This window comes from Lates calcarifer, unplaced genomic scaffold, assembly GCF_001640805.2.
Source record: "Lates calcarifer isolate ASB-BC8 unplaced genomic scaffold, TLL_Latcal_v3 _unitig_4112_quiver_405, whole genome shotgun sequence".
Classification (NCBI taxonomy): Eukaryota; Metazoa; Chordata; class Actinopteri; family Centropomidae; genus Lates; species Lates calcarifer.
The window spans coordinates 196,750-219,392 of NW_026116709.1; the positions used below are offsets into that span (position 1 = coordinate 196,750).

General features: G+C 39.0%; 2 protein-coding genes across 2 annotated transcripts; one reads left to right on the forward strand and one right to left on the reverse strand.

The window, feature by feature from the left end:
- The first annotated feature begins 105 nt into the window (after window positions 1-105).
- Window positions 106-5,080, forward strand: mrps18b (mitochondrial ribosomal protein S18B). The gene is made up of 7 exons (XM_018695471.2): window positions 106-266; window positions 775-934; window positions 1,009-1,106; window positions 1,207-1,275; window positions 3,381-3,447; window positions 3,549-3,608; window positions 4,716-5,080. Exons 1-7 carry the CDS (start codon window positions 186-188, stop codon window positions 4,910-4,912), a joined length of 732 nt encoding a protein of 243 aa, XP_018550987.1. The 5' UTR covers window positions 106-185; the 3' UTR covers window positions 4,913-5,080.
- abcf1 (ATP-binding cassette, sub-family F (GCN20), member 1) lies at window positions 5,070-22,118 on the reverse strand. The gene is made up of 25 exons (XM_018695469.2): window positions 21,934-22,118; window positions 20,556-20,602; window positions 20,365-20,442; window positions 19,314-19,437; window positions 19,177-19,211; window positions 18,982-19,089; window positions 17,926-18,012; window positions 16,768-16,845; window positions 16,582-16,677; window positions 15,509-15,631; window positions 15,275-15,375; window positions 13,193-13,278; window positions 12,958-13,097; window positions 11,534-11,682; window positions 11,356-11,439; window positions 10,997-11,121; window positions 10,009-10,121; window positions 9,480-9,654; window positions 8,816-8,890; window positions 8,398-8,468; window positions 7,153-7,185; window positions 6,288-6,456; window positions 6,138-6,202; window positions 5,991-6,063; window positions 5,070-5,509 (listed from the first exon to the last, which is right to left on the reverse strand). Exons 1-25 carry the CDS (start codon window positions 21,992-21,994, stop codon window positions 5,343-5,345), a joined length of 2,463 nt encoding a protein of 820 aa, XP_018550985.1. The 5' UTR covers window positions 21,995-22,118; the 3' UTR covers window positions 5,070-5,342.
- Between the last annotated feature and the right edge of the window lie 525 nt (window positions 22,119-22,643).

Below are 22,643 nucleotides of genomic sequence, written 5' to 3' on the forward strand. Positions count from 1 at the left end.
GGTGCATTTCAACAATCATCTACACCCAGTGGATTTAAATAAAAACGTCATGATGTGGTTTTAAATATAATACTAAGGACTCACTGATAATTTAACTTCTGTATAAAATGTCACACTCGATACAGCTCAGCTACAGCGTAGCTTGATCTTTCACCTTTCACCTATAACCCCACTGTGACAGAAAAATGGCTGCCTCCATGCAACGCGTCGCGAAGGTTTTGTGTGGTTTATCGCCTTCAATTTTCTATCCATTACGACAGTCTCAGGTATTACTTTAATTATCTCATTATTTATTCATTTAGTTTGCACGAATGAGTCGCTGGGAGATTACTTTGCCACGTAGCCTTTGTTAACCACGAATTATGGGTTGGTCGGGTAAAATACCCCGGCATTGACTTGATTTAATTTAATTACCTATCGTCAGTAGAGCATCCACAATAGAACAAGTGAGAATTATTAGACTTGTGAGTAAATAACGTGTGGTTACTGCATATCTCGCCATACAGCATTTATGGCATTAGTGTGGTACCCTACAGAAATTGACTTTGTAATGACAGCCATAGGAAGCCACGTACATTTCACGGTGATAGGTTATATATCGACGGTGTCCGAAAGGCAAGGCAATTTTACACTGACCGCAACTCATAAATGCATATATGGACGTCATGCATCCATAACACTCTACATAAATGATGTGTGTAATTATGCACAGCAGGGGGTGAGGGCTCATAAGGTGAGTGGGATGTTGCAATGATGACTTCCTTGTACTTTCAGCCCTGTCTACAGAGGCCACTAGGAAGAATATGTCCAGCCATCTCTCCATACATACCTCCAAGTCACTCTTTCTGCAAAGCAGCATCACTCCAGGATGAGGATGCTGCTGAGGCTCTCTCCCGCTACAAGGACAGACCGTGGGATTACTTGGAGAGTGAGGGTATGTAAAGGAAAATCAAGAAACAGTTTTGGCCCTCACATTTGGTTTTACAATGTTATTATTTCCCCTGACAGAGTACATTGATCGGTATGGCACCAGTCCAGTGTGGGCAGGCTATAGGAGGAACCACAAAGGAGGCATTCCCCCACAGAAGACACGCAAGACCTGCATTGTAAAATATCTATGTTATTTAATCAGGGATACCTTACATTAATTACCTGCATCTGTAATTTAAAGTAGCATCAACACTATTTCTGTTTCTGTTTCTGTAGAGGGGAGACCAGATATGTGGAAACCCCTGTCCAATTTGTCGGGATCCAAATGTTATTATTCATCATCAGGTGGGTTCTCACAATCTCAGTCACTCTCACGGTCTCACTGCACATTAAACATACATACACTACCAGTCAGATGTTTTAGAACACTGTTGTTTTTACAGCTGTTAAATTTACATAATTAAATCTCAGTGTCTCTGAAATTAAAGCATTGGATTATGGTTGAACTAATCCAAATTTCGGACTCATTTCGAAGCCAAACACACTTATGACATTCTGTCTACAATGGAAATGAATCGCTGTTTGGAAAGTTTGCCTCAACACTGTTGCTGAAGTTCCCACAAATGTGTTGCACTTGTAGGTTCCTTTCCTTTCACCCCTCTGTCCATTTCATCCCAAACCAGCTCCATGAGGTTTAAGTCTGGAGACTGTGCTGCTGCTTCATTATTTGAAGCCAGTGTGTTGTTCTTTTCCTCTGATGTTTGGCTCATTATCATGCTGTAGGATGAACTCCTGACCAACGCGCGTCTTCTTTTGTTACTCACCTTTTTCTCACCATTCTGATAGTAATATACAGTACCACTTCCTGCAGTACACTATTGTCTTAATAATGCATCAGAGAGTTTAGTAACACAGTTTGTTCTTTGTACAGACAGAGGGTTTATAAGTAATCACTAAGATTATCTGTGGAAACTGGTGTTTCAGTGATTGATCAGACAGTGTAAATAACATTGCATGAACTCTGAAACTCTGAAACCTCTGACCTTATCTCAATGAGCTATGCAAGAGATGAATTTGACATGACAATGATCCCATTGCCAAAATCAAACAGTGAAAACTCTGACCTCACCAGAGTGATGTCCCCCTGACCTGAATCCAACAGGAAACCCTGGGAATATTTTAAAGTGCAGTGGAACAGGTGGAATCTCACTAATGAGGGATGCACTGACTTTTGCTGCAGTTAAATATGGAGCTTTTCATTATAGTTTAATTAGTCAAACAATTCTGGTTTTCAAATTAATTTGGGCTTTGGCTAAAAACAAATAACATTGTATTATATGGACAGGATGTGTCATTACTTAAGACTTAAATGATACTGACCAGGGATGTACTTAGTTTTCTTGTGTACTCTAAGTACATTCACTCAAATACTGCTCTTACGTACATGTTTTATGTACAATCCACTACAGTTAGAGGAAAATATTGTACTTTTTACTGCATATTTATTTGACAGCTTTAGTTACTAATTACTTCTCATTCATATTTTACATAAAAACCAGATGAAACCAGTGCTTCCCATAATTTCTTGTTTGAGACCTCTTATAAGAATCAGGGGTCTAGCTGGGGCCTGTTGTTATATTTTAAGTGTCACAGTTGTTAGCAAGTGATTTCCTGCCTGAAGATGGTTAAACTTAAGAAGAGGTAAAATCACTATATATTTCACTAGAAAAGTGAAGATTAGAGAAGTCCAAAAACTTAAAATAAACCAGTGAGCCAGAACCTTGTTTTTCTTCTTTCTTATCCCATTAATCATTTGATGACCCCTCAGATTTACCCAGTGACCTTTTGGAGGGGCCTTGCCCCTAGGTTGGCAACCGCTGGACTTAACCAGCTAACTGTATATTAAGTAGTTAAAACCAGCTCCACTTCAAGCAGCTACATAACCCAATATTAACAGTCTAATAAAGTCAGACAAAAGAATACATCAGCCACAGGAGACATACTTACCTACAGTCCATTTTGCTGACAGTACTTTAACTTTTGCTTAGGATTTTGACTGCAGGAATTTTACTTGGATTTTTACATTGTTGGTACTTTTATTTAAAGGATCTGACGACTTCCACGACTGTTGAATATGCATTCAAGAACACTAACTGTCTGTTATGGAGCTGTACACAGAAGGGGGGGGGGTGTTTGTTAATGTAGTTTATTGAGAAAACCCTGAACTTGAAACTGCAAATGCAATGAGTTCCTAATGAGTATGGTGGCAAATATCTTCAGTCAATATAAATACCAGCAGTTATTATTTTGCTGTCTTTGTTGTATAAATAATTGATCAAATTGGGTTAATTAGATCACATATTTGACATTAACATATATACAGCTTTATGTTGCAATTTTATGCAGTTTAACTGACTGTCTCATTCCCCCAAATGTATTGTCTCCTGTAGAATGTAAAATTACTGCAGCAGTTCATTAGTCCCTACACTGGAATGGTGTATGATCCCACTCGAACTGGTAAGTTACCAAGCCATCAAAGTTAGCACATGTTTTGATGTATAAGGGTCTCCCAGTTAATTACCAGGTGGCTCACGTTGTAATGGTTCTACTATCTCCAGGTGTGTGTATGAAGCAGCAGAAGAAGTTAAATGAGGCTATCAACACAGCCCGAGATCACGGTGCGTAACACAAGGAAAGATTTAACCATAACCCTCTGTCCCTCAGCCCCTTCCAGATCTCTCTGTTCTTACATTATTCTTCTTATTATTATTATCCATCCATTATCTATACTGCTTATCCATTAAGGGTTGCTGGGGACTGGAGCCTATCCCAGCTGTTACTGGGCGAGAGGTGGGGTACACCCTGTACAGATCGCTAGTCCATCACAGGGCTGACATATAGAGACAACCAACCATTAACAACTTAAATTCATACCTACGGACAATTTAGGGCACGGTGGTAAAGTGGTTAGCGCTGTCGCCTCACAGCAAGAAGGCTCCGGGTTTGAGCCCTTGGCTTTTCTGTGTGGAGTTTGCATGTTCTTCCTGTGACTGCATGGGTTCTCTTTGGGTACTCCAGCTCCCACAGTCCAAAGACATGCAGGTTAACTGATGACTCTGAATTGCTTGTAGGTATGAATGGCTTTATTATTATCATTATTATTATTATTATTATTATTATTATTATTATTAACCTAACCCTACAATTTTAAGTACAAATTACTTCAAAGATTTAGAAAATGGCAGGTACCTGTAGGTATTGTCAGTAAATGTCATGCCATCTAGTGGCAGCAATGGCAACTTACACAAAGTTACAAGTATCCAGTTTTTCACTTGTGTGTGTGTGTCTCTGCTGACTGCACGCAGGAGCAGAAGAGCCGCAGAGAAGCTAGGTGTACAACTGAACATGTTAAGTGTAAAAAAAAAAAAAAAAAAAAGCTCCAACAAGTGCAGTACGTCTGTAAAATCATAGATGGACACACATCGACCCTAAACGTTGGAAAAGTCCGATCAAAATATTTGTGTTTTTTGCATGTAGCTCTGCTGACAGGGAGGCTCGCCCTAGTCCTCTCCTCTGGCATCCGTATAAAACTAAAGTTCTTACAGGTGGTTAGCAGCTTGTTGAGGTGGTGCAAAGCAAGTCTTACGATGAAGTCTTACCACAGCCAACTGAGGGGATTTCTCTGTTAAATGTATTAAAACGTCTCAGAGGATGATGAAATTAAGTTTTTTTTTTGTGATGACAGAACCAGCCAGGTACCACTAACACCTTGTGTCCTCTCTCAGGTTTACTACCCTTTCAGATTCCACATGTGGAATTTTTGGGAGAAGACTTCTCCAATTCCCATGATGCCGTGGGGTCCACACCACCTCCCCCATCCTTAACCTCTGGTGACACATGGTATAAATGGTACGGTGAAATAGTGCCTGATGAGAATGAAGTGACTAAAGTCAAGAAGACATACAAGGCTTACTTAAAGTGATGGAGACTATACAGCTAGTCCTGTTGACAGAGTAACTGTCACTTAAGTTCACTTTGATCTGCTGTTCATATGTACAAGTGTTATAGACCGTGTGAATTTCCACTCTGTTTTCATATCCTACATGTATGCACATAAAAATACAAAATAAACCACATGATGAAAAATTTATGTATTTTATTGTTTAGCTTTAGTATATTTTGACCACAGATCATTATTCAAGACAGTTCTTCTCCATCTTTATTTTTAGAAATTAATGTTAAGATAAACATTCCAATATATGTCCATCTACAACCCATTAAAGATGTTACAGTCCAGAATGGAAAAGATATCCAACCCAACAAATCCAACATTTTTTATTTATGAGTGTTACTTTGTGAGACATGCTGAGCAGTCTAGATGGAGTGGTGGAGGGATGCTGTCTTCTGTGTGGTCATGCATTGACCTTGTTGACCATGGTCTCTCCCAGGGCCTCCAACACCTCCCGCTTGTAATCATCAAAGTCTCCGTCAATCTGGTTGACTGTACAGTCTTCCACCACCCACAACTGGCACTGAGTCTCTGTGATGAGCCGGGCATCATGACTCACAATGATCACAGCTAGACAGGAAGGACAGCATATTAGTTCTATGGTAAAGACCGAGCCAGTTCACTGGTATGTTAAGATGTGGTGGACAGCTTTATGTATGAATTGATCATCTATAGTCTTAGCTGATCAGTGTCTCTATTTAGGCACTTGGGAACAAACCTCTCTCTACAGCTCAGTACTTTTCTAGTTTCTAATTGAATCTCTTGGGGGGGGTTTTTTAAGCACAGTTCCTGACAGACACCTAGTTGGTTCCATAAGTATTTGACACAATTTTCAGGATTTTGCCTCTGTACACCACCGCAATGGAATTTAGCAAAGTCAATAAGATGTGATTCGAATGACTTTCAGCTTTACTTCAAAAACACTATTGACTGTTGAGGAATTGCAGCCATTTATAGTCCCTCCATTTTCAGAGGCTCACAAGTAACTGGACAAACTAACATAATTTAAATAAATAAATTCACAATGAGCATTCATAATCACTTTTCTTACCTCCTTTGTATTCATTGATGGCCTCTGATAAGGCATCAATTGACTCAATGTCCAAATTGTTGGTGGGTTCATCCTATGAGTAAAAAAAGACAGTTAGTTATAGGATTCATTCATCAGCATTGTGGAGAAAAAGTCAGTGGCTCTTACCAAGATCAGTACATCAGGCTGACGACATGCCAGTTCAGCAAATACTACTCTGGCCTTCTGACCACCTATTGGAGATGAAGTCCACATAGTGTTAGAAAATGTGTCCATCATGACAGTTGACAGGAAATGTCTGACAGATTATGATTGTACCAGAGAGCTTGGAGATCTGAATGGTGTGGGCGTGGCTTTCCAGGCCAAAACGTCCCAGGCATTTCCTGCCATCCTGGTAGGGAAGGTTGAAGTTCCTCATCAGGTACTCTGTCGCAGTCTCCTCCATATTCAACTGATCAGCGTACTGCTGGTTGAAGAAGCCCACTTTCTGTAGGCAGACAAAACAACCAAGTTACAGCTTTTCATCAAGTAAACTGACCAATACCCTGGACCACTTCAAAAGGAAAATGGAGCTAGACAGCAGGACTTCACTTACTGAAAAAGTTTAATTCAAAGGAAATTGTTTCTTCAGTTGTGTGTAAATACAAATAGTTAATTTATATGGCTTTGTTTTTCACTGACAGCACTCCTCCTTGCTGGTAAAAAGTAAACCTGACATGACAAACATGGTATTTCCTGCATAGAAACAACATACAGCCTTTATATATCTGCTTTGTGTCTCCAGCGGTCACTAAATGATTCTGAGCTGACAATGGTCAATAAGCTACCAGCACAGTTAAGTTGTCAACAACTCAACTTCCCATTTTAACTCAGGCAAACTGGCACAGCTCATTATATCACAATGAATGTGACTTTGTTTCAGGTGCATCTGGTATGTACACCTTGTGCCTGACAGGCTATGGGAAATCATTAAAATGATAGAAACATCCTGAAAACCAATGCTAGAACAGTGAGGACATGTTTTGTCAGATCAGAACTTTGTTACTGCAGACAGACTCAACATGAACAGGGTCCAAAGGCCTCTGGCCCTGCCAACAGCTGCTAAGTTCAGAGTGACGCAGTGTAAGCATGCGGTCTATAATTTAACATTTTAAGATTCAAACAGCAATGCAGAGGTACTCACCAGACGATGATTCTTCCTCATCTCACCTTTAGTCTAAAAAAGAAACATCCAGTTAACTCAGTAGTGTACAGTGGTATGAAAGAGTGAGTAAACCCTTTTGAATTATCTGGTTCCCTACATTAATTGATCATAAAATGTGATCTGATCTTCATTTAAGTCCAAAGCATAGACAAACTCAGTGTGATACACAATTACAATCTTTTGTCTCATTATTGAGCACACCCCTGAAACATTCACAGTGCTGTTGGAAACAGTAAGTGAACCCCTTCACAATGATCAGAGGGAAATTTGGACTATTCTCTGTACAGAAGTACTTCAGCTCAGACACGTTCTTAAGATGTCTGGTGTGAACAGCCCTCTGAGGTCATTCCACATCATTTCTATTGGGTTATGGTCTGGATTCTGACTGGGCCACTCCAGAAGATGGATTTTCTTTGTCATTCCAGTAGATTTACTTTGATATTTAGAGTCACTGTCCTGCAGCATCACCCAACTTCTGCTAAGTTGGTGGACAGTCATCCTGACATTATCCTGGAAGATACCTTGATAAAACTTAGAGATTCATTTTAACTTGGATGAGGGCAAGCTGTCCAGGCCCAGAACATGCAAAACCCCAAATCATGATGCTGTCTCCACTGTTCTTCAAATATTACACATTTCACCAGTAGTGGTGAGTCAAACTGAGCGCCCACTTCTAGAAGGTAAATCATCTCCATTTATAGACATCTGTCTGATTGTGGACTGATGAGTATCTAAACTCTTTGAGATGACTCTATAACCCTGTCCAGCTTCTTGTAAATCAACAATTCTTGATCTACAACAAGAAGTCTTTTTTCAAGGCATGGATCACATCAGCAGATCCTTCCTTTGAACAGCAAACTCAAATGTTTGAGTGTTTTTTAGTCAAAGTAGCTCTAACCCACACCTCCAATCATCGGTTCATTGACTGGGCTCCAGTTTTGTTAGCTCCTGACTCCAGTTAGCTTTTGTTGATGTCACATACTTTTTCCAACCTACAATGTCAATGTTTTAATGATGTTTCCTATATGGAAAAAAAACAACACAATTATTTGTGTGTTGTTGGTTAAAATAGATTGTGTTTGTTTATTATTGTAACTTAGATGAAGATCTGACCATAGTTTAAGACAAATGTACATATAAATGCAGATTACTCTGAAGGGTTCATTGACTTTTTCCACCAGATATTTTAGAAATTTTGAAATCTTTGCATTTCTACACACTTACAGGATTTATTTTCCCATTGAGAAGCAGCAGCAGGGTACTCTTCCCAACTCCATTAGGTCCAACTATACAAACTTGACGAAAGAAGGAAAAAAGTAATGTCAGAGTTGAAATAATGTGCAGTAACGATTTGAGGGACATTTAGAAAAGAAACTTCTCTACAATGGTGCTGCTTCTGTTTTTTCTGCCATGATCTCAACATTAACAATATATTATCCTTCTTGAGCACTTCTATGTTTAGTTCTGTTCTACATTGCAGAACCAGAAATTCTCAAGAAAGACATTCTGTTTTCAGCAATAGGGTGATTCAGCCTTGATTGAACAAGTATACGGGCCAAAACCTGAACAATACCACTGGTGTTTCACTCCTATCAACATTCTCATTGTTACCCTGGAATCATAATAGAGGCAGCACACTTACTCCTGGAGTCCATGTCAATCCCAAAGTCCACGTTTTTGAATAGAGGCTTCTGACCCTCATAGCCAAAGTCAACACCTGTGCAGAGAAACCAAGGAGTCAAAAATTATTTCAAGTCAAAAATCTGTCATCAACTACTGTTACACAAACACACTACAGAGGATGTGACAATATGACATTGTGACACATGACACAAGTAACTGTGCTTGCATAAGACTAATACAATTTTATGAAATGTATTTGTTGACTCTATCCACACACACACAATCTTTCCACTTTTTGTCAAACTGCACATCAAAACAAGTGGATTGAACTGTAATTATCATCAGTAAAATTCAAAACTAGGTAATAATTAATAGTTTTTAGTAACTCTAACAAATGAAGATAGGACAACTTCTCCCCTCTTTCCTATCAACTCTCAGCAATTCATGACAATGTGTTCCTCTGATGTTTATTTGACACTGTTGTCCCCATCATGACTCAAGGTTAATGTAGCCAAACCATGTAGTCAATCCTTCCCTGCCTCCTTCAAAGTTTTACCTGTCTGTTTAACTCAGTTCCACAGTCAGCTGTCAACAGTACCACTAAAACATTTTCAGCACAGCTCTAAAAAAGGGGTTGGGGCCCTAGGCACTGAGCTGCTGCAGCAGTCTGTAGATATTCTTACTGTGTAGTCCCAGTATGGGTGGTGAGAGAGGAGGTGGGTTGGGGAAGGTAAACTTGACAGTGTATTCTTTAGGCCTCTTGAGCAGCTCGGTGGCCTCTCGGCTCTCCTCTTCCTGACCTCCTTTCTTCTTGCCTTTCTGCTGCTTTCTGGTGAGGACATCCTTAGTCTGCTTCTCCTGAGGAAAGACATTTAAAAAATTGTGTAAGCCTCAACAACATGACAGAATGGATGGCTAAAGCACTGGTGTTGGTGTCAACTGGGAATGGTAAGGTGTAGCGTACATGGTAACCTTAGCTTGCATCCAGAATTTAATGCTGTTGACTCTATAGACACATTTCAATAGTGTCAACTGTGAAAGAGCTGTTCATTTGACCCATCTATGAAGAAAGAACTGTTGTATTTTGTTTCACTTTTTAATTAATTACAGTAAAGCTGTTGAGATTATTTTTTTCTTTAAAGTCATTTATTTTGTTTTGAGGTCAACTTTACAATTTATAAAGCTGGACCCCCAGGGGGCAGCCATACTTACAGCCTGTTTGGTGGACTTGCCACCAGCCTTTAGCTCTTTGAGTTTCTTCTCCTGCTTGTCATACTGTTTCTGCAGTTCTTTCTGCTTCTGCACATACATCTTCTTGAAGGTCACTTGAGGAAAAACAAAAAAACAAAAAACACTAAGCAATGCAAAAGCAGGATTCCCACTGTCCGTTTTCAGCTGTGTCTTACTCTGTCAAACCATTACACTGAGCCAGACCACTGGGCTACTGTAATCTATCAATTCTCACTATTTTAAGTTCCATTCCTACTGTAGGAGCTACAAAAACACAAAATGCAAATTTCAATGCAGACACTAGGACTGAATTTCAGATTAATTAAGGTAAACATTTTCCTACTTAGAGAACATTAACAGCATTGACACAGAGCCCTACACCATAGTCTATGCATGTGGCCTGCACCACTGTGTTTATATTTATGCCTTGGTGTGTTGGAGTGTAAACCAAGCTGTAGCTACAGCATCAATTCAGCACAGATGTATCAAACATCAAACTGAACAGGGCACATTCTCAATGGGAATTTAATCTACAATACGGTGCAAAGTTAAGTAATTTTTATTTATTCATTCTATCACAATACCATCACAGAGGCATCTGATTGGTCCCAGATTTACTCTGCAGCAGAGTCATAAACAACTATCTTCCAAAACAAGAAGGACAACAAGGAGTCCTGGTCCGACCCCCACAGAGCCCTGATCTCAACATCATGGAGTCAGTGTGGGGTAACATGAAGAGACAGAAGACACTGAGACAGACTAAATCCGCTGAAGAACTGTGGCAACTTCCCCAACTTTCTCTCTTTATTGCACTCTGGATGAAGTTCATTGATTATTATTATAACTATTAACTGTATCATTTTTAAAAGCACCCTCAACTTAATTTCAGTAATTTCAGTCCTGGATCATGTTATCTTAAACACAATACATATCCCTAATCTGCGAGACATTGATCTAAATGGATACTTACAGTAGTTCCCTCTGTAGTAGTAGAGTTTCTGGTTGTCTAAGTGGATGATATCTGTACACACATCATCAAGGAAACTCTGGTCATGGGAAACTATGAGAAGAGTCTTCTTCCAGCCTTGAAGGTAGCTGTGAGTGGAATAGAGTACACACACCTCTCTAATTCTTTTCCTGTAAATATTATAGAGCTACAACAAACTTTTTTTCTTATTAACACTGCAAATTTCTGCAACACATGGAAGCATATCACTAAACAAGACTAAAAGCCTCTTTTATTTTTAGATCCATAACTCTAGATGGAAAACTAGTGGCAAATCTTGATATGATATTATTCATTATTAGATTAGGAAAAATCATTTATACTTGTTAAGCCAGATGACAGCGTTCAGGTCCAGGTGGTTTGTGGGTTCGTCCAGCATCAGTAATGTGGGTTCCATGAACAGAGCTCTGTGGGTAAAGAAGGTAGGAGAAAATGGAAAAAAAAAACATCTAACAGGTTCGAATTGAATCTATTCCATCAATGAAGTTCGTAAATGTGTACCTGGCAAGGGAGACTCTCATTCTCCACCCTCCAGAGAACCTCTTGGTGGCTCTGTTCTGCATCTCAGGGGTAAATGACAGACCAGCCAGAATCCTTCTGGCTTTGGCCTCAGCTGCTGCAGCTCCAATTGCCCTCAGCTCTTCATAGACCTGATGAGGAGGTGAAACACTGAGACTGGTCAAGAAACACAAGCAGTCCGGTGATCAGACACAGTGTAAACATGTTTATCCAGATTATCTGAACCACTTTTCTGAGGGTCAAACTCAAAGTTAGTGCACCTGAAATGTCACTAACAATCAACTGCACAGGAAAACTGACCATTATGGCATATACAGTACATTAAGACTGAACTGAGACGTCAGTCTGTAAACTGTACTGAATGTTTACAACAGACAGCTTGGAGAATCATTTTACTGTTTATATACTGACAAAATACTGTTTGTATTTTTGTTTTGTTTTTTTTACCAAATAAGTTAAGTTAACTTCAATGTTTGTTTCCAACTTGTTTGAATGTCTAACTACTTGTATAGACTTCTTTTTAGTGATATCATTGTGCTCCAGATGTCAGCTATTAATCTGGTAAGTACACTTTAGTTAGTGTAAACTGATAGGAATGATAACCAAAAGTACAAAGGTAAGACCCACGTTTTCCCGGTAGTACACTGGAAACATCCTTCAAAGCTGCTGTAATACTTTAAGTTGCTTTATCAGAGCTCACCTTGCTGCCTGCTACTGGTGGAAATGAGGAGTAAAGTTGCCACAAAACCAAAACAATGTGTGAACACAGGAACACTTGGATGTACAGACAGAAAATTTGGACAGATCAGGTTTTCTCTCAAGGATCAACTCAAGGTCCTTGGAGAATTTGGTCCTCATTTATTGCTTGTCTGAAGATGTCCATAAAATTACTCGTTCTTTATCAGACAGCTGATATATAATATATAAGAAATGTCTCTTTGTTTTGTCAGCTTGTATTCTCTTCATTATGTTAACTGTGGTTCATCATGAGCCAAATATCCTACAAACTAATTCCAACCCCGTTATGATGGTTACATATTCAACCCAATACCTGGTTATCATGCTAATGTCATTAGTAGAGGAGCAATCATCTCTGTCTGTGCCTTTTGTTCTTCCAGCTTTGTCAGTACTAATGAAGCTTCAATATAAATATATTCAGAAAAACTAATTAATTCAGTTGTTTTTTAATGACAAATGTCAAAATATTTTGTTGTGGTGTGTTGATTGTTAGACTGTCTTTAGACTCCATGGTGCTGGGATGAGGAAATAAAAACTATATGCGCAGGAGTGATGCCATTAGTATTAATTAAACAAAGATTACTGGTATTTGACTCTGCAGGTCTCTAAGTCTTGTGTCATGCACGCACCACACCACACACACACACACACACCACACACACATACACCTTCTCCAGCCTCTCAGCCACACTGTCCTCTCCCTTCTCCAGACGAGCCTGGAGCTGTTTCTCCTCCTCTAGAAGCTTAAGACGGCGTGTGTCTGCCTTCAGCACCGCCTGCACTGCTGGTGTGTCATCAGCTACCACCTCTAACAGAAATACAAGTACATCACAGAGTCAGTGGGCGATAACACCATGGACAAAGACACAGATGATGGAGGGAACGCTATGGTAGGTTACTTACCCTGTTCACACAATAGCACATCTATGTTGGGGGGAATACTAAGAGCTCTGTTGGCTATGTGTTTCAATAATGTGGTCTTTCCTTTGCTGAAAGACAAGAGTACAAGAGAACACTTAAATCAGTTATTATTAATCTACAGGTAAATATTCTCTATCCCATGCCATAGTAACCTGGTTACTTCTTATATCACAAGGAAACCTGCTGGCACTAAGGTAGACTAAGCTTCCACAGAATGATCATGAAACTGTTATGCCGAAGCTTTATATGTTCTTATTCTGTGTATGCATTAGCTAATGGATATTATTTTAGTAAGAGAGAGAGCAAGTGAGAGAGTGAGCCGGGGAGTCCAAAGCCTCTAGTTACTGATTATAATAACCAATACAAATCAAATCAATACAGATCTCCATAAGTTTCCTATTTTCCTGATCTTAAAATTTGCCCATCTGTGTGGTATTCTGATGGCAAACAGAGTGCACAGGTGGGAGGTTCAATCACATGAAGCAGTGCAAAGCAAGTCATTGGTGTCTTGGTGGAAAATACAGTCATGTGGAGGAGAAATAACATTCTTTTTTAATTCTAGAGTTTTATGTATCAGGACATAATGAAAAAAAATCATCTGGTCCTCAGCAGGTTTTAAAATTAGGTAAATACAACTACAGATGAACAACAACAACACATGTTACACCATGGTATTATTTATCTAACACAAACTAGACCAAAATGCAGAAGCAGTGTGAAAAGTTAAGTACACCCTTACTGCTTCTATAGGAATTAAGAGGGTAATTAGCAGCCAGGTGCTGCTGATCAAATGCCCTTAATTAACTGATGATTCAGCAGAAGTTTTGGCAGTTTGCTGGCTTTTTCAAAACAACTTGAAGTCCATCATTCCACAGTGAGAGAGATTATTATCAAGAGGAAAACATTCAAGACAGTTGCCAATCCTCCCAGGAGTGGATGTCCCAGCAAATATGGATGTCCTAGCAAAACAAGTATGGTTTGTTTGAAAGGGTTGCCAGGAGAAAGACTCTTCTCTCTAAAAAGAACATGGCAGCACACTTAGGTTTGCAAAGTTGCATCTGAACAAACCACAAGACTCCAGAAACAATGGCCTTTGGACAGATGAGACCAAAGTGGAGATGTTTGATCATAATGTACAGCACCACGTTTAGTGAAAACCAAACACGGCATATCAGCACGAACACCTCATACACACTGTTGAGCACGGTGGTGGAGGGCTGATGACTTGGGCTTGTTTTGCAGCCACAAAAGATGCAACCACAAACTCCTCTGTATGCCAAAGTATTCTAGAGTCAAATATGAGGTCATCTGTCTGACTACTAAAGCTTGGCCTAAATTGGTTCATGCATCAGGAAAATTATCCCAAGCACACCAGCAAATCTACAACAGAATAGCTGAAAAAGATGGCCCAGTCAAAGTCCAGACCTCAACCTGACTGAAATGCTGTGGAGTGACCTTAAAAGAGCTGTGCATAAACAAATGACTGAAAACATCAATGAACTGAGGCAACGCTGTAAAGAAGAGTGGGCCAAAATTCCTCCAGAACAATGCGAGAGACTGATAAAGTCAAAAAGATGTCTGAGAACCATATCTGTTTCTTGTGCAACATCACTTCACTGGCACTTCGGTAAAATTTATCTACAAGAGCAAACTAAAAACTTGTGCAGAAATACAAGAAAAACACTATTTGTTTGTTCTGCAATGTTCTGGTCCTTAAGTCTTGATACAAACATTTAGATACAAACATTGAGTCTATGACTAGACAAGCACATGAGAGAGTGTCAGTTGATTCTGATCTCACAGTAATTTATGAAAAGTTTTTGGTATGATACTCTATTCATCATGCTGTTAATTCAAATATACAGAAAGTAGACAGTGAATTTCCCAAGGTTCATCATAATCAGAATACAATCCAAGAAATTAATTCTAACCGTGTTATGATGGTAACATACGCAATCCAACACTTGATAATCAGGGTAATGTCATTATGAGTTTCTGCTCCTGCATTCCATGGCTGGAAATAAAAAGCAAAAGATAAATAAATAATAAATAAGAGATATTTACCCATTTGGTCCAACCAAACCATATCTTCTTCCTGCCACTATCAGGAGGTCAGCGTTGACGAAAAGCTCCTTGCCATGAGCAGATATGCTGAACCTCTCAAGCTAAAGTAAACAAAACAGATCTTCACTAACAGAGACTCCAGACCGTTTCTGCAGTACAGGTTAAAAAGATCTTTGGAGTGACAATGAGTGAAAAATCTTAAGCCACTCACTCACTCTGTGATAAGTACGTCACCTTAATATCAGAGGCATTCTCCAGCATGGCCTGTCTGGAGGACATCTCAGCCTGGGAAATGGAGAAATCCCCCTCCAAGGCATTCTGAGCACGAACACTGGCCACCTGACGTTCATACTCCATCTGTAACCATACACACCAACACAGAGAAATAAGAACCCAAGAGCACAACACAAAATAACCCTAACCATATCATTAGCATCACTATCTCGGACTTAACAAAGGGTTAGGTGGAGATAGGGTTATGGTGCTGTAAGATTTCCATTTTTTTACTAGACATTTCTAATAACTTTTCACCACATCAAAAATGATGTGACATTTACATTACCTGTATTTTTATAGGGCTACAGCCACCAGTTATTTTCAATTACCAATTAAACTGCCAATTGCTGTTCAGATGAATTGTTTATTCATTCAACCCACAGAGGTCTGTCATCTCTACTTCAAAAAAGGGAGATTATCTGAGCCCTTATGAATGCTCTCTGGTAAAGAGCCCAGCTTACAAATAAATTGGCTACACATTTTATCTAAAATATGAAAATGTGGTGAAGAGATTGCATGCTCACAGGGTAGTTCAACTCAGGAGCTAGAGCCATCTCTAGGATTTTAGTCTTCTTTCAGTCCAGCTTTAGTAAAGACCAAGAATGAGCATTTAAGTCAAATGTCAGCAAACTGCTTCAAATTAAGAGTTCATCCGACTGATTGTAAGATAAAGGGAAATTAAATAAAATAAAAATAAACCACATAGTGGTTGCACCTTGAAGTGTCTATTCAGGTTTGTGGTTTTCTGGAGGCCTGACTGTATACATTTGAGGAGTTTATGTTCTGAATTTAGTTTATGGTTCATTCTTTTTTTTTGGGTGCTATCTGCCAACAGTGCAACGGTGGCTTTGTTGGCAGGGAGGCTGGTCCTTCTCCGGCAGCTGTATACAATGTAGCTACATTATATACAGCTGCTGTAGCTACAATACGCCCTGCCCCCTCCCATGCCAGTCAATCTAGGGGAAGTAAATGGTTTAAAGTAAGGAGGATGTGCATATAATTAATACACAATAACAGCATACAATGATTACCTGTTTTTTTTTCTTCTTCTTCTCCTTTTTGCTAAGGTTAGCATACGGGTCATCTTCCTGCTGCTTGGCCTGCTGTGCAATGACATCCTCAGCACTCTTGAGGGTTACAGCCAGAGAAAGACTAGTTAACACACTGACACAAAGCAGGGAAGGAGACAAGAGAGCTTTGGGGCAAAACAAACGTACCATCATCGTGTCACCTCCATCACTATCCTCCTCCTCATCTTCATCCTCACTGTGTGGTCTCACAGCAGGTTTTTCTTTCTACAGAGACACAGTTACATCATCATTACTTGGAAAATGCTGAAAATTAAATAAAAATTGAAAGAACACAACCAACATCTGCAAGTATGTTGTGTGTTTCTTCCTTTTCTTTGGCTTCTCATCAGTTTCTGGTGACTAGAGAAAAATTACTTTTAGAATTACATAACTCTTCATATAAACCCAGTTTAAAACCCTGACATTACAAAATGAAATGAAAACAGTCTCTAGAGCAAGATCAACATACTTCATTCTGTGTCAAGAATTCAAGTCAAGAGTGTAAAATGATTTAGCACATGTATAGTGTGTTTTTATTGGTGTATGATCACCTAAAACTAATCAGTGTTTTCATTTGCTTAAAATTAGCCATTTCTACCTACATAGGGAATAGGTCCTCCTCTATGGAGTCCACCATGTTGCACCGCCATGTTTCTATAGACTGGACAAACTGAACTCTTTTTGCATTTTTATTCTGACACAGTAGGTAGTATATGGACAGCAAGAAGACCAAGAAATAGAGAGAATATAAAAATAAGAATGGAAAAAATACATTTGGGCTATTACCTATAGTTATACAATATCTATATATAGCTACATAACCGAACCTCGTCACTTGACAGACTACTCAACACTAGTAGTAGTTGATGTCATTTTGTCACCTGATGGCCACCACTGACTCTCCAACACGTTTGGAAAGGGAGAGGTGAGGGGATGGGCATTCACTTGGTTGCAATGTGCATTATCACCACAAGGTGCCACTAATCCAACACGCCGGTCCTTTAACTCACTCACAATAGTTTTCCTTCAAGGCCAAAATGTACAACTTCTATGTTTGCACTGAACAGACTGATTGAGGGGAACCCTGGGCCCATATTCAAGTGTCTCAGAATCCCTCCTAGGGGTTTAATATGTACTGACAGTATGGTGCCCAGACTTTTGTACATGCAAGCTATGACTGGACAATTGCTGTACCTAAACAGCCAGTTCAGAGTTAAAATCATGCTTAATCCATACAGTCTTGCTCAACATAACTTTACTCACACATTAACACTATAAAGACTTGGATCTTTAATAAGCACCCACCTTGTGCTTGGCTTCCACCTTCTTGGCCTTCTTTTTAGCTTTCTCTTCATCTTCCTTCTCTGCCTCATCTTCCTCATCACATGCAGCCTGATAATTTCATACACACAGATCACTGTAAGCAAAGTTTGTTGCATCACTGAAATGTCTAGAGACTCAAAAGATCGGTGAAATGTCATGTCATGTAATGTAATGTTTGAAAAAGAAATTACTGTGACACCAGTCTGTGTTCCAGTCTTACTGTGTGCATAGATTAATGAGTGGATGAAAGATGCAGGAAACAGATAACACTGGAAAGACAAGGTTTTTCTGTTTATGTACAGAGAGACCTTGGAATCTTTGTTGAGTTTGCACTTTGCAAAACTAGGCTACAGTTTATAGGCCTACATGGATCATGCCATTATTTATTTTCATTTAACAACTGTTAAAAGCCTATGTGCCCAACTGCCAGGTTTTAATGCAGACATACAGTGTGTTGTATGGGACTACTATCATACATCATACTGATATGATTGTATGCATCAACAGGTTAAATCAAGCATTTATGAAATGCTTTAGAGGAGATTTCAAAATATTACAATATATATACAGTGAATCATATTATTTGTATTATTTGACCATATCAACCAGCCCTACAATCAAATGTCCAGTCACAGCCCTCTGCTGACCAACACTCAACTGCAATACACCTCCTCATTGTTTTCTGTGTTGTGATCTGATTTGTCTGTGGATTGGAAAATTCATGTCACAATGAAAAACAACTCATTCAGTTATTAAAGACAAGTAAAGCTAACTAGTTCTGTCTTTTAACATATAGTTTCCATTTAATTATGACACAGTAAATGCAAACATCAAAACATAACAATATGTACTGTAGTTCACAGGAATGGTGAGGACAAACTGGGACATTCAAACCCCCCCAGGAAAAAAAATAGCCAAAGCTAAACTCACTTATGTTAGCAACTCTAAAACATAGCATTATTTCATTCTGAGTAAAATATCTAGAGCCAAGATCACCAATTTTGTTTTGTGGTAATTTTAAGCCATACAGTACTGTACCTTTTGTGCTGGTTTATCTTCTTCATCCACATCAGCATCCTCATCCTCATCCTCATCCTCATCCTCATCACTCTGGCCCTGGCTGAGAGCAGCAAAGATATTTCCACCCTGAAAGACACCAGAGATGCTTTACACAGCTGACATGTTAAGAGTCAGGAGGGTGAAACACACAGCCAATGCAGACTAATGACAAACCTTGTTCTTCTTGTTTCCTTTACTGGGGGCAATGACTGCGGAGAGGGAAAGCAATCACATTAAATAATGAAATAAAATGAAATAGATGTGAGAATAAGAATTATTTAATTGTCAGGACCAATCTTGACACATTATACCTGGCTCATCTTCCTCATCACTTGCTTGAACTGAGAGCTTTTTCAGCTTCAGCATGACATCCTCATCATCCTCATCCGCATCTCTGCCTTTTTCTTTCCGGCGCTCTTTCTTCTTTTTCTGAGGCTGAAAAGAAGAGTTTCAAATTATGTCACAAGTAGGTCAATTTGATCTTAAGTCTTGGGGTTTGAGGAGAAGGCTCTTTAAAAACTAATACTGATATCCTGACAGATATTGATAAGCATGAATATAGTGGTATGCATCAGGGGATTGCAGGGGCAGTAAAAACTGAGTGAGTGAATATAGCTAATAGCCAAAACATTGGCGTTCATGACGACATTGACAAAGAAACTGTATTTAATGTGCATTGGTCATATCTGGCCATTAACCCGATTTGCTTAATAAGTGCCAATAATGCTGCAATGAAACTGTAATGACTATAGTAGCACATCTCAAAAAACTACCTGAATGAAAACTAACTAGATGAAAATATCTTATTGCAAATATTTCATGTCTTAGAATTAGTTTGGATATATACATGGTTTACAGGAAAACCTTCCACATGGAGCCCCTAAGTGTTCAACATATATAAAAAACAAGTAATTATTAGATAATCTAAATAGTCTATTTTTATTTCACCATGGCATTTTTTCCCCAGTGACACTTTTATTTCTTAACACTTTTTATGTTATACTGTCCCTTCTCATGACAGTGGAGTGAACCTGCCAATCACACTTGGTACTTCAACGTATGGCCAAGGAGGAGGTGGGAGATCAAACCTCCAACCCTTTGATTAATGGTTTCAAAAAAGGTCACTGATACACAGGCAGCAATACCAGGTAAAAAAAAAACCACAGCAAAGTAAGCCAACTAAGGCAGTGAAGAAGAAAACCATTAGCAAGTGAAGCAAAGCTGTGATGCTTATGCAGCAATAAATCATTACAGAGTTTCTATAATTAGTACTTGCTGCAAGCCTAAAAAGTTCTTTTAGCCAGTAGATTGTATACAGTGTCATCTCATTACTTTAAGACCTAATTTCAGAGTGAAGATTACCTGTTTTCCTTGAGTGTCTTTCACAGCCAGCTCATGGACCTTTTCAGGTTTGCCATCTGTTGCGAGTTCTTCAAAGAACTGCACAAAAACATTCATACAAGAAATCCAATGAGACACATTATGCCATACATATAAAGCATACTAAAATTTTAATACTTAAAAACAACAAATCAACCATTTTAAGTACTTACACTCTTTTTCCCCTTTTTATCTTTCTTCCCCTTTTTCACTGTTTTTTCTGTTAGAAGTAAAGACATTTTTAATTTCACAAAAGGATCAGAGGACATCAGTGGAAAACTGACATGTACAGCACTGTCAAATATAATTGGAACAATGTTTGTTATGTCAGGTCTGTGCACCTGCACACTGGAAATTAAACAATGACTATGAGGACAAGTGCTGACTCTCAGCTTTGCTTTTAGGGTACTGTTTGTCCATAGACAAATGGTTAGCACTTTTTGTCCTTTCTGAACATAGTCTCTCAACAGAAGCCAGAAAGTAATGGAACAAGTAAAAACACTGCACTAAAATGAAGTTAGTAGTTTTTTTAGTTTATTTGGTGTAAAATTTGGTGCAGTCAGTGAAGACTTAAGACCGTCTATATTGTCGACCATAATCCAAATGTTGTCAAACATCTTGGACATATATCATCCTTCCAAAAGAGTCCTATACACCTGGACAATCCATGTCAAGAGCACTGAAGCTGTACTGGAGATTTGTGATGGAACAACACCTCACCAACAACCAACAGTATGAAGAGCTAGTGGTTCAACATTGTTCACACGATAGAGACCTGAATGTGGGTACTTCAACCTTTTACTCATCGTTCCATTATACTTTAGTTGTTACATTCAGTTAAGAAAGTAAAAACCAAGAGACAAACACATTGTTTCACATCTGTCAATGTCTGACATATTGCGTCACACTCATGAACTTACCGGCGCATCGTGGCTAGTATTAGCTGAAATGTGCGTTGCTGAAATCAATAGCCATCCACTATTCCATTAAGCTTCCTTTATCTCTTTCAGTTAGCTTTAATATCGTGTTGGTAATGCTGACGTAGTTGCATTTGTTGGCCAAATGACGCCGATGTGTGCGTCGTGTTCTTACATCAAACTTCAATCGTAAATATAGCAATAAAATCTTGTTTGTCGACACATTCTTATCAGGAACTTTTGACCAAATCTATCGAATGAAGCGTTGGTTAGTCTCTTCATAACATACGGACCATTTAACCATATTATTATAGCGTTTAAGATCTTATCTATCTCACTATTGAGTCATTTACTTCAATGCTAGTGTTAAGAATTGTGATTTTGATTAAATTAATGCTTTTCGGTGAATCGCCTTCCATTCGAATTGCTCAGAGAGTGCTCAAGATTCAGGCAAGAGTTTAAGTATGTAAGTAAAGTTCAGGAGAAGTATCTGCTGTTGCCAATACTGGAAACTGGAGATTTTCAGCTGAATTTGGCACAACTGAAACCTTCCGTCCAGTCCGCTAAATGAACGTTAGCTCCAACGTTACGTAGCCTGCTGCTAGCTTCTCAACTGACATCAATGTTATCTTACCAGCTGCTGGGGCGACCTCGTCGTCCACCCACTCTGCTTCCTCTTTCGTTTTCCTGGGCATTTTGGTACTTTAAATTGCCACTTTATGGAAGAACGTAGCTAAAACGATGTCCTTTTTATACCCAGTTGTTTATCCGCACCACACATGTCATGCGGCCCAGCAACGTAATGATGCAGATGCCGGGTCACCAACAAAGTTTCATTCTTCTTCTTCTGCCATTTCGCGCAGTTGCCTCAAAGCCTGCGGTGTTTTACCACCACCTTTAGGCTGGCGGAATGTCAGTAAGAACTGTTGATCGGCTTCTCTGTAAGGATTAAGTAGATGTAATTTAAAATAGGAAATCACCATACATATAAATATGGAGCCTATATATAAAGCTTTAGTGTTGTCCCTTGTCCCTTGGAGCCAAAACATTTGCGTTCATGGATTAAACCGTCTGCCAAATGAGTAAATGTAAATATACCTTGATTTTGTTTTGACTTATTTGCTCCCAAGTTACCATTAAGGAGACATTTAAACTGCAATGACAAGTCCCCAGTATTGCATATTTAACCCTCCCTTTTTCTCTAAGATCCTTGAGAAAGCAATTGCAAATCAGTTGTGTGACTTTCTACAGAACAAAAGTAACAAATGACCTTATAATCGCATCAGTCAACTGACTTGTCTCCATACTTGTCTTGTTAAATCTCAGTGATGCATTTGATACCAC